This window comes from Aricia agestis, chromosome 18 (genome assembly GCF_905147365.1).
Source record: "Aricia agestis chromosome 18, ilAriAges1.1, whole genome shotgun sequence".
NCBI classification, from domain to species: Eukaryota; Metazoa; Arthropoda; class Insecta; order Lepidoptera; family Lycaenidae; genus Aricia; species Aricia agestis.
In genome coordinates this window covers 9,852,444-9,867,970 of record NC_056423.1, presented here as the reverse complement: position 1 = coordinate 9,867,970, position 15,527 = coordinate 9,852,444, and the positions used below count along the sequence as shown (strand labels likewise).

The 15,527-nt window shown below is 37.0% G+C and overlaps 2 protein-coding genes and 1 long non-coding RNA gene across 5 annotated transcripts in view; 2 read left to right on the top strand and 1 right to left on the bottom strand.

Moving 5' to 3' along the window:
• The window catches only part of LOC121736076 (cysteine sulfinic acid decarboxylase), a 77,161-nt gene that overhangs the window by 41,603 nt on the left and 20,031 nt on the right, over positions 1–15,527 (top strand). The window contains exon 10 of one of the 3 annotated variants that reach the window (XM_042127132.1): positions 166–627. The exons of the other annotated variants lie outside the window; for them this stretch is intronic. Coding sequence (XP_041983066.1) covers positions 166–381 — 216 coding nt within the window. The 3' untranslated portion in view covers positions 382–627. Of the gene's footprint in view, positions 1–165; positions 628–15,527 lie in introns of those variants that run through there. 3 annotated transcript variants of the gene reach the window in all.
• Positions 8,555–9,319, top strand: LOC121736082. The gene is made up of 2 exons (XR_006036966.1): positions 8,555–8,904; positions 9,054–9,319. It is a non-coding gene; the product is annotated as an uncharacterized LOC121736082 (long non-coding RNA).
• On the bottom strand, positions 10,426–15,497 carry LOC121736077 (guanine deaminase). Its single transcript, XM_042127133.1, has 8 exons — positions 15,219–15,497; positions 14,792–15,049; positions 14,073–14,291; positions 12,999–13,106; positions 12,220–12,327; positions 11,795–11,960; positions 11,316–11,462; positions 10,426–10,853 (listed from the first exon to the last, which is right to left on the bottom strand). The coding sequence occupies exons 1-8, from the start codon at positions 15,312–15,314 to the stop codon at positions 10,576–10,578; spliced, it is 1,380 nt and encodes a 459-aa protein (XP_041983067.1). The 5' UTR covers positions 15,315–15,497; the 3' UTR covers positions 10,426–10,575.

The window sequence follows — 15,527 nt, the reverse complement described above, 5'->3', positions numbered from 1 at the left end:
ACAATACCTATGACGATATAAATATCATAAAATACACTAATCTAACCAAGATTTTGAAGGGGGTCACAAATAGACACACAAATTATGTCGAAATAAAAGAAACCTAGATGCTTGGGGGTCACGTGACCTCTGACCGCGCCTGATCAGTTTTGGCCGGGTGTGTAGGTGCACGAGCGGCAGCGGGCTCGAATGCGCACGCGCTCCGAGTGGTTCCTGCAGCCGGCCGCGTCGCTGGACGCGGGGCGAGCGCGCGCCGGTACGCCCGAGGCCCCGCCCCCGGGCCCCCGCCCCGAGGCCCCGCAAGCCCCCGCCGCTTGCGGGGCCCCGACGGAGAGCACCGCTCTATACGTGCTTGTCGCCTGCCTAGAGTTTCTGTTTTGAACCCCGCGGCCGCGCACCGGTACAGTTTGTGTTATAACGTGGTGCGGACTAATCCGGCGAAGGCATTTCACTCATCACTCGAACGTATTTCCAACGTTATATAGACAATACGTTTATGCTGTTGTGGATACAGATTATCACAGTTGCGGCTGAATAGATTGAGTCAACGTCGGTTTTATGAAGGATGAATATGATTTCAGTTGACTTTTATTCGCAATTTAGATAATACATTTAATCGAAAAATGTTTAACACATTGCTGTCCTGAAAGGCTAAAGATTTGACAGCCAATACATTTTTAAATAAATACTGGTAAAATGTTAATAAAAAGTTTTAGTTTCCTGAGCTGTGGATAGATGGCGCAGTTTTGCTAAATCGCACAGTCTCTTTTTAATGTATAATATATTCATAAACAATCCAGTTATTGTTGTTTTCGCGTTTTACAGGTTGTTATACCTTGTTTGTGAAATCCACAAACGGACCTCATTGGTCATTTAAGTTAACTCACTTTATAATTAAACAATTTGTCGAACCAATAGTGTTAACGAATAGATAAATGACTGACAAATTCACTTCACGTCGAAATGCCTTCGCAACTAACAGTGTGGCGCAGGGGGTAGCTTTAGTGTGGCATTTGACTTGTATATGTTCGCATGTTTGCACGTTTGCTGCTTTATATGTACACTGACATATATATCTCTTCTTCTATACCATTTAAAGTACGCACATTATGTCAGGCTGCAGAATGCTGACCTAGTGTGCGATAGCTAGTAGAAGTATAAAGAAAATGCCGCCCGATCCGCTGTGATCTCACGTAATGCGCGGGTACCTTCAAAATATAGAATGTATTACTATGTCTATAGTTATATCACCGTCATTCGAAATGGTTTCGATTTTTCTAAAAGAGAACAGGATAACCAAATTTTTGGTTCACGAATAACTAAAATATTATGGCTGACTTTGATCCAAAAATAATCGTATATCATCGTTTATAAAGGAAAAATAGATACTAAATTAAAATTATTAAGGATTTACAACAATGTTTTTAAGGCATGCAAAGGCTTATAGGTCTACTAAGTACATTTATTATATCGCGACGAATTTATTAGAACTTTTATATAACGCATATATTTTAGTTGATCATAGTTGCTATTATGTAGACTCTTCCTTCTTCAACTTATTTTAAAATTTAATATAGTATTTATTATAGTAAGTAGGTATTATTTACATTAACAAGTATCTATAAAATACCTACAAGGATGCTTTGAATTCACGCCACGATGACGTCCACATTGTCATCCAGATAACATCCAAAATGTCATCCTCGATGATTGCATGTGGATGCGAATACCACGCAAACTGTCATTCACCAACAATAATAGTCTACATTTTGGTCACACGCCAAAAACCCACTGACCTCCATTATACAAGTACGCAGTACGGACTTATGATGCCCACCTGCTTTTTGTGCCTATTTGAAGCGGAGTCAGCGCCCCCAATGCGGGGGAAGAGAACTAAATTTGACGTAACCACAACCAATAACAACAGTTGTCATCACTAGTATTAGTTCCAAGTACTCTCACTACTGCTATCAGCGCCAATATGGCGGCTTACAAACGTCATTTTTACGTCAGATTTAGTTCTCTTCCCCCGCATTGGGGGCGCTGATTCCGCTTCAAATGCACAAAAAATAGCTGTAATTTCAAAGGGTATCATAAGTCCAGCGTACTTGCATAATGCAGGTCAGTAAAAGTACCTGTTAAATGACACTTTACAACATGACGTCGTTAGTTCTGATTACGGCCATGTCAAACCAGCCTTGTACGTCTGTATTTTATTTTAATGTATTTCTCTTTACCGTTTGTTATGTATTTGGCGCTTAATGTCTCATAATTCTGCTGAAATGTGAGAATGCGTAGCATGCATTTTTTTCTTATTTTTGGAGCGTATTACATTTTTTTGACCAGTCTTTTTGAGTAATCCCACTATCTGTCGATAATTTTACTTTAAGACAATATAAAATATCAATAAATATCAATTTAGAATTATTATAACAACGATAGAGAGTGTATCATCTGAATTGTATTGCTGAGTAATAGGGTTATAAAGTGGTAAACTTGGATCTCTCATCGACCGTATAATATCTAAATTATGACAAAATCAAATATTTATTGAGATTCAAAATATGGTTGCATCGAATGTCTGCAATAATAAGAATGTAATAAGCTCTTTATAAGTGCACGCATTAATATTTTAAAATATTTGACTACAACAAAAACGACAGCAAAATATACAAAAAAACCTATCGCCTATGACTTCCTTAGTAATAGAAATTGCTAATGGATAATACTTATGAATTGCTGCATTTGTATGATACACCTATACGATGGAATAGTCGTCTGTCAGACAGGGACAGAAATGTTTGTGAGATATCCATTGCGTAAATATTCTATTAGTAGAGAGGTAAAATGTTAGTTTTTGCTGCCCATTTTTTATTATTTATTAAATAAAATTGTTTTTATTGTTGTAGTCAGATCATTTTCGAATTATTGACAGTAATACATACAATGTGTGATTGTTGTTCGTCGCCGTTATTTCTACACTGCCTAGTGCGTTTGCATAGATAATGATCCATTAATTTCTACATATTTTCAAAATATTTTATGCCCCAAGTATACATTCAGTGTCTAATTAAGTAATTAATAACGAATAGAATAGAATAAAAAATGAAATGGAGGTAATCATTTGGACACTTAATCTATACATGGGTATTTATTATGCTTGTGATCCGTTAGGGTTTAGCTACATCTGTTATATTTATACTTTTCTACAATTATTAAAAATAAAGTGAGACAAAGAGCGTATTGCTGTACGCGCTTTTAAATAAGTAAAGGATAGATGCATTAAATTACATTCTGCTTTTTATGAACAGATGTAGCTTGATCCTTATGCGCTCCAGAGACGGTCCAATTCAAACTATGTGATAAAATCGACAAAAAAATAAATAATAAATTTAATAAACTTCAAATCATAACATTAGTTTAAGACTAAAATCCACATCGTTTGAATCGTCGACCGTCTTCTCAATGCATTTTAGGGTCAATTCGGACTACAACGCGAGGCGTAGATGCATTTATAAATTTCTATGGATTTGACAGATTTGCAAGACGTCTCACGCAATTGAAATCTGTTAATTCAGTACAAATTTAGAAATGCATCTACGCGTTGCGTTGCGGTCTGAATTGACCATAACGCGAGCACGTGATGCGAGCGCACGCGTACGCGACGTAACGGTGTGTCGCAACTCGCAGGCGGTTCGCGGCGTCGGTCTCGGCGCGCGCGCGTGTGCGGCGGTGGCGCCTGCCGCGTCGCGCTCTCCGACACTGAGATCCCGCTCGCTCTCCAGTCTCGTAAAGTGACCGCCTGACACGCCTGACTCTAGCACACACCCACCCAAAATGGCGGCGCTGCCTACCTTCAAAATGGCGCTGTCGATGACGTCCTCTTCCAATATGGCGCTGCCGATGACGTCCTCGTTCGATATGGCGCTGTAGATGACGTCCACGACGAAAATGGCGCTATCGCACACGATATCCAAAGTGTCAACGAGCTCCAAAATGGCGCCAACATCGCAAATCAAAATGGCCGCGCTGTCATGTCTGACGTGCAAGTTCCAAACGCCCCCAACTTGCATGCACGCATCGAAATTCGAAATGGCGATGTCACAACTTTTGTTGTTCAAAGAGAAATATTACTATGAATATTGTATGTCTCACCCTTGTGATTACTGTCCTACTAAGTTACATAGCAGTATGTACCTACACTATGGAGGCTGTTCACAAACGTTGGACTCGGATTCGAGAACATGCAACTTGGCGACGCTTAGCTCTCTGGCGTTTATTGGTTGCCGAGAGTATTGTCGAATCCGAATCCGCATTCACACGTTCATATGCTCAGACCAAATAAAAATACAGAGTTGTAAGTTCGAAGTGAGGCCGTTTTTTTATTCGTGTCAGTTACGTACGAAATAAAGTATAGTTCTTGCATATTTGGGCGTTTAAAACGCTTGCGAAAAAACCACTAATTGAAAGGCCGCGCGCCATCTTGCTTTTCTATTTGATCTGAGTTCATATGTCGCAAAGTGAGTAACCCTATTCACACTAAAAGCATGAAGGCTGTCCATGCATTGAGTACCTACCTAACGACGCACCAAGGGTCAAATGAAAGCGAGATAGAATATCTTCTGTTTCACTTTTAACAGTTGAACCATTTGACCTTGAATTTTCGAGCTAATGATTTATCTTGACGTTAACAACTGAAAGGTAAAATAACGAACGATTTGCTACTTCGATCTCCTAGATATTATTGAGCAATCAAAAAGTTTAAGAGTATTTTGAATTGTATATTATAATGTTTTGTTTGCTCTTCTGTTTTGAGAACTGAGGAACGAATTTTACAAGTAATTTTTATTTACGACATTGCTTTTGAGGATAGGTCACAAATGTTTTGGAACAGAAATTGATTTTTAGCGGATGGGGGATCTACTGTAGGTTTTGTCTTTGGCATAACCCGACATCTGCTTATCAATTCCTGTGTGATTATAATTATTTGTAAATACTGCTATTTGATCTGATATTAAAATTTTCTTGTTACTATACAAGTTTTTAGTTGTTACTTCTTGGAAAATAATGGTATATATCTAAAAAATTGATATATTTTCATGGATATGAAAGGAAAAAAATATAGATCTTGTTTAAAAAATGTAAGGAAAAAAAAGGATTATTTCCTTACATTTTAATTAAACAATATCTATTTATTAAACGATCAAAGTCAAATTCAAAATTTTAATTCGAATTTTTCTTTTAATTAGTCAAATTGTGTAGTGAACTAGTGAATATAGTTTGTGGTCAAGCTTTATATAGTTAATATAGTTGTATGTGCCATTGTATGTCGCCTATATTTTTTTGGCGGCTTGTGGGTAGTTGTATATTATAAGGGTCAAAATTTGTAACATTCCCGATTTTAGATAGGACAATGTAAATTGCGACTTGTAACTATTGAAATAAAACTCAATTTTCTTTACTACCTCACTTTAAGGCTAATTTGGAAGTATATCCCTCGAACTGTCTTTGTAAAATGAATTTATTTTTTAATTATATGTGTATAGACTATTCCCTTACTAATAAATATTCTATATAATGGATACTCTAAAGTCTTAACAATGCTCTGATCTTGTCTGATATATAGAAAATATTTCTCGAAAGATAAAGACAAAACATTGTATATAGACTAATCATTGTGTAATGTTTTTTTTTTGAGTAAGGGGGTATGGATGTTAGAATGTAATAGATATACTAATCCAAGTGTTTGATACGTTGTGTAAATGTAGCTTTATATTTTTTGTAAAAATACCAAAATTTTATTACTTAATTCGAGGAATATTTATCGACTACGGTCAGATATTTACTAAACTCGGTTAATTTTTTTAAATACTTTTAAATTGTCGAATATGAACTATTGTATAATTTCCTAGAACAGAGCTATAATTATTATAAGACTGAGAAAATATTTAACGATAGGTTTTCCCTCTCTTTCTAACCACTTTTGGGATAGACACTAAAAAATCAATCGAATACTACAGTACAAATATGTTCAATTTGATCGATTCCTGTTTTGAATATATTTCAGTATTGCCAATTTAAAGTAAGTATTTTCCCTTTATGTAAAGTATTCGGATATTGTTTTTACACTCTGTGCAATGTGCAATTCCAAAATGTAAATAAAATTACAAGTTTTTCTGACTATATAAATTTGCAACTAGCAACACTAGGTTGAATTGAGTGTTGCCGGCTTAAAATTTTCGTGTTCGTGATTTAAATGTAGATTATAGAACAAGGCAGAATTTGAATATTCAAATATAATTTATAGGTGCTAGCTGATTGTGAAATCTCTTATGAAAATAGTAAATTATTGTCGTTAGTTCGTATACTACTGAGAATTTAATGTCAAATTAGAATAAGAGGTGTATATATATTGTATTATTATTTTTTATTATAAAAAACACACGATAATTATAGATGGTATGATTGTGCGAAATTCTAGAAGTGTTTCATGTTATTAAGACAAAGTCACTAAAGGCAACCTTTAAGGGCATTTTATTATTAAATAATGTTACATTTCTTTTTTATTTGAATGGCAACCCAGAATAACTACCAGAATAATAAAAAAACATTACTTTTGTATTAAAGTATTGTTATATGATTTTATCAAAATAACCAAAAAAATAGCTAGACAGGTAGCTCGCATGCATACCCAATACTCGTACATACTTTTTATAATTAACATTATTTTGTAACATGCAAGACTTTAAATCAATCATAAATGAAACAAAAATATAAATGTTAAAAACATATTATCTCAGCGAATTTTACCATGATTATTTTTCTTTTTTTAAGATAAGAGAGTATTATTGTTTGTAAATAATTAAGCTTTATTTCTTACGGCAGCTCAACGTGCGATGAGGTTGTGGTAGCTACGGTGCGTTTACATATATTCTACCTTTGAAAGACCTCTATTCCGTGCACATAAGGTTCAATCTCATATAACTCCGAGGTAGAATAACTGTTAACGAGCCATATGAAGACTTTTGGTTCGGTTCTAAACGTCTCGGTTGTTCCAAGTTCTGTGTTCATTGTTAGATTGTAAGTTTGGTGTGGATTTATATTGTACTAGATGTTGCAGCTTTGAAATAGTGCATTTTTCGGGATAAAAAGTATCATAGTATGTCCTTTTTGTGGACTCGAAATCCCTGTACAAAATCGGATAAGTAGTAACAGATAGACATTTGATAATTTTAGCAAGGATTTGATGTTTTGGGCACGAGATAAATATTATCTCGTGCGCAAAGGAATGACAAAGAAATATTGGAAGGGATGACAAAGAAAGACTAATGATTTGTCGCTAAATCGTCAAAAAATAAAAAAATAACATACATTTCTGTACGGTATATGTATACACCGGTCCTATTAAAATTTTACTATTACAGTGGACGCTGTTAAGCATTCGTGTACTAACCCACACAAAAATTACGTATTGAGTTATGAATGCAGTTATGTTCTGTAGATGATTTAGAACAAGACTGCATTCAAAATTTAACAACAAAAAAAATTGTGGGTTAGGACACTAATGCTTAACAGCGACCAGTTGTGATTATGAAAGATTTTTTAAATATTATTGATTTTTATGTCTTTGAAATAAAATCTAAGTGACGTACGCACAGTGCGTACCAACTGCGTACGAAAACACGCCCACACTGTCTTTTGCACGCAGTGTCAAAGCCAATATAAATCTGCGTCCAATATTTTATTATATTAACTATTATTATTAGTGTTATGTAGTCATCTTAGAGTTTTTGTACGTAAACCAAGACTCTGGATATTTCTAGATTTTTTTAAGACGGTCCATTATGATCGACACTCGAATACAGTCCGTTCAGAATTATTTTACCTACGATGAGAGTGATGAGACCTTTAGATAATGATAAAAAGAGGCCAAATTATTTTTGAGAGCTGCTCATAATGCATAATGCTAAATACTGCTGGATTTAGCGCCCACCCGAACGCAGGGTATGGCGGCTACCGCGAGATGACAAGCAAATGTTTGTAAATGACAGCGCGACCGCGCCGCTATTTAAATAAATAGTTACATACAATTGCTTGTGATTTCGCGGTGTGCCTCGCGGTGATATACCTAAATCCAGCCTAAGGGAGATACTCAGAGGTAAAACAATTTTAACGGATTATACGTTCATCATTCCACCGACTTAGTTTTGTTACAAATGTCGGCCATTTTGTATTGTTGAAAGAGGTTATTATTTTTTAATTGAAAATTAATTCATTAGACTTTAAGTTTTGTAGATATTGGTTTCTATTTCGTTGCCAATTTTTTTTATAAAACTGGTTTGGTTCCAAGCTTTTAAATGAAAAAGTAAATTAATAAATGAAATGAATAGGCTATAAGGTAACGCGCTCTCAGTGATAATTAAAATTTGTACAATCGGCGAACTTTGCAATCTTAAAATAATTTGTAATGTTGTCTAATCTTAGAAATATTTTATATTATTAAAAAAAATACTTAATTTTAAATAATATATAAATACTTTCGGGAGGCTAAATATTTGAAATTCAAATGTAGAGTACATTTGAATCTTTAATTAATAAATTTTCATCTAAATGAAAACAAATTGAAAGTCGAATAATTGAAATTGGTAGCATTAAAGACGCTCACACTTTGATAACATTTGGATCAAAATTAATTGTATTGAATAAGAAAAGTGATAGTCCATAATGAAACACAATAGGGAATCGCAAAATATCGCAAAAGTCAGAGCAGAGGGCGCCACTAGCACATACAGTAAACAATCCGACCAAATTCCGAAATGTCGCACACGTCATATCAGAATATTGACAGAAACGTTGTCAAACATTGAACAAAACTTTTTGTTTGCGCTGGCGGTGCTGCCTCTAGTGTGACAAAATTAGAGTACAGTTCGACAAGGCTGTTTATGAACGTGGCGAAAAAAGGAACTAACGCTCCTATCATACAAAAACGTCATTTTTGACAGTTCTCCTTTACCAGCAGCGCCCATTGACATCATTGACATATTCATTTAGAGCCTTGTCGAACTGTAATATGCCCTATTGCCGATTGTACATGAAGTTGAAACGATTTGCACATGACATTATTTTGTTATTTGCGACTCGTTGCTAACTTCACTTCAGACTAAAGGCAATGCCAGTCGTTTTCTGTTACAGTTTCGCTATAGTATTATAATATGTTAAGTATTGTAATGTATACATATTATTCCATATTTATGTTTGTATTTGCACATTTTTCTACAAATTATAATAAACGATTACACGAAAATATATAGTATGTAAACTGTGTTTTTTTTTTCATCATTTTGCGACTTGGACTCAGGGGCGTAGCTACTGCCTTATATGTCGTATCAATTATAAAGTAGGTCTACCATGAGTTTAAAGCTGTAGTATTTATCGATACTCGATACCGACTACGTAAATAATTAGTACGGCGATTTTAGTTCCGCAAGTGACCGCTAGAGGCGCTGTAAAATTTGCCATAATAAATATTTACGTAGTCGGTATAGAGTATCGATAAAAACTATAGCTTTAAACTCATGGTAGAGCTACAGGACCCCCGGGTCACAGGTGCTCCCAAAGTACATTTGCAAAAAGTTATAAAAACTTTCTTTTTATTTTAAAAATATTAGAAAAGTTAAATAGGCGACCTTTCTTAAGGGCCGCAATTTTTTTATACGGAGCCCCACCAAGACACGTTCCGCCTTTGCTTGGGATCTTATGCTCCTATTATCCATCTAGTTGAACCAGCGATCCAACTGGACATCTAAGCTTTATCTTACTGCCGCACTCGGAGACGAATTTTTAACTGTAATTAAATAATGATTTTGTTAAAAATTTATAATTCTTGACTGTTAAACATTTTTCAAAGTATCAGATAAAGACAACTATTGTAGGGCCGTTTAAAATAATTATTACATTAAACAGTAAATATTATATCTATCTATGTCTTTTTTATAGAGGATGATGATGATGATGATGGAGCGGTCACGAGGCCGAGGTGAATGTACTACTATACCTATATCTACTTTATCATAATATTAATACGTGAACGAAAAACTTTGTAACCCTTTTTACGAAAAATGGGGAAACGTAGGTGCATGAAATTTTGCACAGTTATAGTATACATATATGGAGAAGGAGTGCATCGAACTAATATTATTTTGAAATTATGCTTTTATCATACATGGATTTAACAAATAAAACATTACACACACTACAACACACACACATGAGAAATGACATATTTTTGAGTGACAAGCCTATACATACGAATTATACTCTTTTATTTATGGTTGAAGTCTGTTACACACATAGAAATCAAAAAAAAAAATCAAAAATTTTTTTTTATCTGTTTTGACATTCAGTCTGCACTTATCGGCACGTTGACAATTTGAGCTCTAAAAAAAATGTATGTAGGAACATCGTTTTCACGCACGTAAACAGATTTGTACACACAGATTGTAATTCAATTTTGGTTTCGTTTGACAGTTCGGGATTGTTTCTCTATTCCGCTAGGTATATTAACTTTATGGGTTTTTACCGACCGGTGAGATTTTTGATAACACTTTGCAAAGTCGCAACTTTTTTCTCAAGGTGGTTAACATCTTTTACTTTTTCTCCTTTTACGTACACATGTACTATGTTTCTGTCGTCGCCAACGTATATGAACTTCTGTAGTAGTTGTAGTATGTATTCCTCGCCCGACGCGGGGGGATAGTCGAATTTGTCCACCTGTCCGTCTGTGTATACGTCTACCACGAGAGCGTCGAAGTCGAAAGAACTTTCAAAAGAACCGTTGCTGTCCATGGATAGTGCTGAAAGAAAGTTTTAATAATTTCAGCTTTTAATAGTTCCTTTACCACAATTTACACAACTTATTTTAAAATTACATATCACATACACACACGCACACATACAGGCACGCACGCACATAGGCACGTCAAATTATATAACACGTATCATGCCTACATCACTGACCTCTAATACACTGGACAGGTGATCGCTATCAATAAAATATTCCTATTTGAAAGTCGCCATATTGGCGCTGATTGCTATGTGAAAGCAGTAGTGAGTGTACTTGGAACTACTATTTTGCAAATGGCGGTTGTCATTTTCTATATAAATTAGTTCACAGTACGCTCACCGCGGCGCTTCAAATCGGCATAAGAAATAGCTGTCATTTTGTACGGCATAGCCTGTCCAGTGTATTATAGAGGTCAGTGGCCTACATAGTATGTGTTATCAAATTTGGCGTTAAAAAAATTAGGGTAGTTTACCTTCAGCGCCACCTCGCGTCGCCAAGTAGAAGACTTCTCTCCAGTCGAGCGCGCGCTCTCCAGCGGTCAACATCTCGAGATGGGTGGACACGTCCATGGCGCGCCGCATCGCGTCCAGAATGCTCGCGCTGTCACCGCCCGATACGTCTGAAACGAGAAACCATAGCATTGATGTGTAATGCCTAATTCGACTCGGTTTCCGAAACTTCACCCCGCGAAATCCAATAAACGCTCGCCGTGCTAGGCATTGACCAATGACCGCACGGTAAAGTTTCCGAATCCGTGTCGAACGGGAATTGTGAAACGCCCCGCACCGGAGAAATGGCGGCCCTCATTTGGTCATATTTCTTTCGGTGTATACACGGCAGCTCTAGCTAGAAAATCTAGCTTGTAAAGGGCTTTTACCAGTGCCCAACTCCGCGTCGCTCAGCCAGACCCCGTGATCTAGGATGTATAGAGCTGCGGATAGATGGCTTTACCGGTGCCCAGGCCGACGGTGACGCCGTGATCCAGCAGGCGGCGCACGGGGCACAGGCCGGAGCGCAGGCGCGTGTTGGAGGCGGGGCAGTGCGCCACCGCCGCGCGCCGCGACACCAGCAGCGCCAACTCTGCGTCGCTCAGCCAGACCCCGTGAGCTAGGATGCACTGGAACCAAAAAAATTGGGTATACTCATTACTCATCCGGCATACGTTGCGGTAATATTATGTTTGAGAGTAAGAGTGAGAGCGGTTTTTTTTCTGTACATGTGCGGGATTATGCGCTGTTTTATCTGTCACGATGTAATTTGGGGTATGAAAAATAAATGTTGACTGATTCTGAAAACCACCCAAAAATTTGACTTTGTTTTTTTTGTAACATTGGGACCTCCAGTTTATCGGTACGATATCTTTATATACTTATTACCCGATGTTTGAGGATGTCGCAGCGGTCGTAGACTTCAGAGTAGGAGCTGCAGTCGGGGAACATCGCGAGTACCGCTTCTATCTCTTTCTGGTTCTCTGACACGTGCGTCTGAAAACAGTCGACATGATACGTCCCTCAGTTTAAATAGAATTCTTTGGATATTTCACGGCCAAATACTCTCGGTTTGAAATCGTATGAGCCAAAGGTGACTTACCGATCCGCTACTGGCCTATATACAGGCCTACTGGTTTCGATCAACGCGGCAAGCGACTGCGACCGACAAAAATTCAAATAAAATGCCACTTTATGTCCTATTAATAGGTTCCATCTCCTACCGACATCGGTCTAGTAACTCATGCCGCCGCTGCTTTGTAGTGGCGTAGAGTAAAATGAAACCTATATTATATTGTCATAAAGTGGCATTTTATTTGAATTTTTGTCGGTCGCGGTCGCATGCCGCGTTGATCGAAAGCAGTAGCCCTACTACGAAATCGTTTTGAGACTCAAACAATCGGATGAGAATGCCGCGTCCTGCTCTTACAACGTAATTTCTCGTTTGTAAGAGTAGGAGACGGCATTCTCGTTGGACTATTTGAGTCTCAAAACAGTTTCATGGTACAAGCCCAGTATCGTAGTAGGCCTACTGGAGCCGCACTACGCGGCATCGACGCTACGCCACACAAAACGTCAATTACAATGGAAAGTGCAGTGTCGCGTCGCTCCGCTGCAGCGTAGTGTCGCCTAGTGCGGCCTCGCCTTAATGATTATTTAAAAAATACCTGTATTGGACACATGTATTGATGAGCTAGCTCAGCAAGTCCTTTCATGAGTTCACCGCCGCAGCTGAGCGCGAATCTCGGCGTTATTATAGGTTTGACTAAATCATTCTAAAAAAAATAACATATAATATGTATACCTTAAAATTGAAAGTTGATAAAATAATTAAAATTTTAAAGCTGAATTTTTGTCGGAAAGCGCTAATCTTAGGGAGTACCGGCTCGAAATATTTTTGTGTTGGATAGTCCATCTGGAAAGGCTTGGAAAAGCTTTAGGTTGTACTGTGGGTAAACAGTTACATACTAAAAACTATAAGTACACTTATGCTTACGGCCGGGCCTATCTCATATTTTTTTTTTTTTAATGAAATAAGGGGGCAAACGAGTAAACGGGTCACCTGATGGAAAGCAACTTCCGTCGCCCATGGACACTCGCAGCATCAGAAGAGCTGCAGGTGCGTTGCCGGCCTTTTAAAAGGGAATATAGTAGTAGGGGAGGGTAGGGATGGGAAGGGAATAGGGGAGGGTAGGGAAGGGAATAGGGAACCTTCCCTATTCCCTTCCCTACCCTCCCCTATTACCCCTTAAAAGGCCGGCAACGCACCTGCAGCTCTTCTGATGCTGCGTGTGTCCATGGGCGACGGAAGTTGCTTTCCATCAGGTGACCCGTTTGCTCGTTTGCCCCCTTATTTCATTAAAAAAAAAAAAAAGGGGATTAGGCCTCCGGTAAACTCACTCACTCGGCGAAACACAGCGCAAGCGCTGTTTCACGCCGGTTTTCTGTGAGAACGTGGTATTTCTCCGGTCGAGCCGGCCCATTCGTGCAGAAGCATGGCTCTCCCACGTGTAAGCATGGCTCTCCCACGTGTAAACATCATAGACGTATTTTATTGATTACTTAGCTTTAACTTAATCTAGCGTTTAACAGAAAATGTTCTTTGATAAAATTTGCTTACAGCCGCACTTCTCTGACCTTACATAATTAATGAACTGCAATTTAATGAAGAGTTTGACAGAATATGTATGGAGGCTATTTTAAAATTGCCATTAAATTAATCATTAAAGATTAAAAATGACCTGAAATGATTTAATCTTCTCAATGAACATTTTCACTTGTATCAGCTCGTCTTGCGTGTTATTATAATATCCGGTATCGTTTTTGACATCCATGCTGACTTTACCGATGAACGCCCTTTGCTTGTGTTTGAGAGCACTTTTGGCAAGCTCCACCGTGCCTTCAGAGTGGAGGGAGCCAAAGTAACATGCTGTTGTAGTGCCATTGTCGAGTAACCTCCTCTGTAATATAGTATATTTTATTAAGTTATTGCATTCAAATAACAAGTATAAAATATTTATGGCTATAGAGCCATGAATTTGTATTAAATTACCTCGATTAAGGTCGTAAGTTGCATGGTCATTTTTTTCCTTATTAAAATCAGAACAGCAAAAACTGCTCTATTACTGTCCAGATTTGAATAATGCTTTCAGGAAAAATTTTACATTTACCAAAACCAATACAAGCTCAAGAAACAGCTATTTATTTTCCTGCTCATTTGTTAACTTGTAAATAACGCTTGCTAGATTTATATAAAAATAATAAATCATGCATAATCAATATTAATAAGAAAGTATGCCCTTCAAGATATTCATAATCATTTTATCATGGGCCACATTAAATTTATAGTACAACATTAAGATTGTTAAGTTGGTGTAATTGAGAAGACCTTTATACTTACAACAACTTTATAACATTAAGATTGTTAAGTTGGTGTAATTGAGAAGACCTTTATACTTACAACAACTTTATCATAGACTTGAGCAGCAAATTGTGTATCCTCATACTTTTTCTCTAACGGGAATGTGTACTTGTCTAGCCACTGCAGCAGCGGCAGATCCAAGCCCAGGCCGATGTTGGGGAACTGCGGAGCATGTGTGTGACAGTCCACGAATCCGGGCATTAAGAATTGATGAGGCAACAAGTGTATTACTTCACACTCAGTATCAAAGTCCTTATACTTTTGCTCCAAGTCTACTAGTTTTCCAACTCCGTTTATCTAAAAGTACAAATAAAATTTTATCTCCAATAACTGTTACTGTAAAGTGTTTGAGCACTATAATTTAATGAAACTAAACTTGATTTATTTCAAAAATTTTACGAGAATTTCTCCTAGATATGATTTTGATATAACATAACTTTTAAATAATAAAAGATCCCGTACGTACCTGTCCATCTTTCACGACCACATAACCAGAAAATGCGTTCAACTCGTTAATTTTAGAAGACGTTACTATATTCCCCAAGAATATTTTCCAAGACATTTTGTAAAATTGTATATTACCTAACCTTGGAGTTTGTGGGATCACAGTGTTTACAGATTGAGGAGTTCTACATACAGAAGGATATTCAGAAGAATTATATTTATTAGGATTTTTCTGCAAAGGTTATCAATATTCAACAGGTTATCCTTATCATTTGCTTATCACGAATGAAATAAAAATAACAAACAGCTGATTGTCATTGCCTGTCATCTG

What these genes read in the sequence shown, in the direction of transcription:
- LOC121736077 (XM_042127133.1), bottom strand. Translation starts at nt 15,314, where the DNA reads ATGTCTTGGAAAATATTCTTGGGGAATATAGTAACGTCTTCTAAAATT. An exon ending in AAGTCTATGATAAAGTTGTT is followed by an intron (nt 14,292 to 14,791) that starts GTAAGTATAAAG and finishes ACTATATTACAG; the next exon opens with AGGAGGTTACTCGACAATGG. An exon ending in AATACATGTGTCCAATACAG is followed by an intron (nt 12,328 to 12,998) that starts GTATTTTTTAAA and finishes GACTGTTTTCAG; the next exon opens with ACGCACGTGTCAGAGAACCA.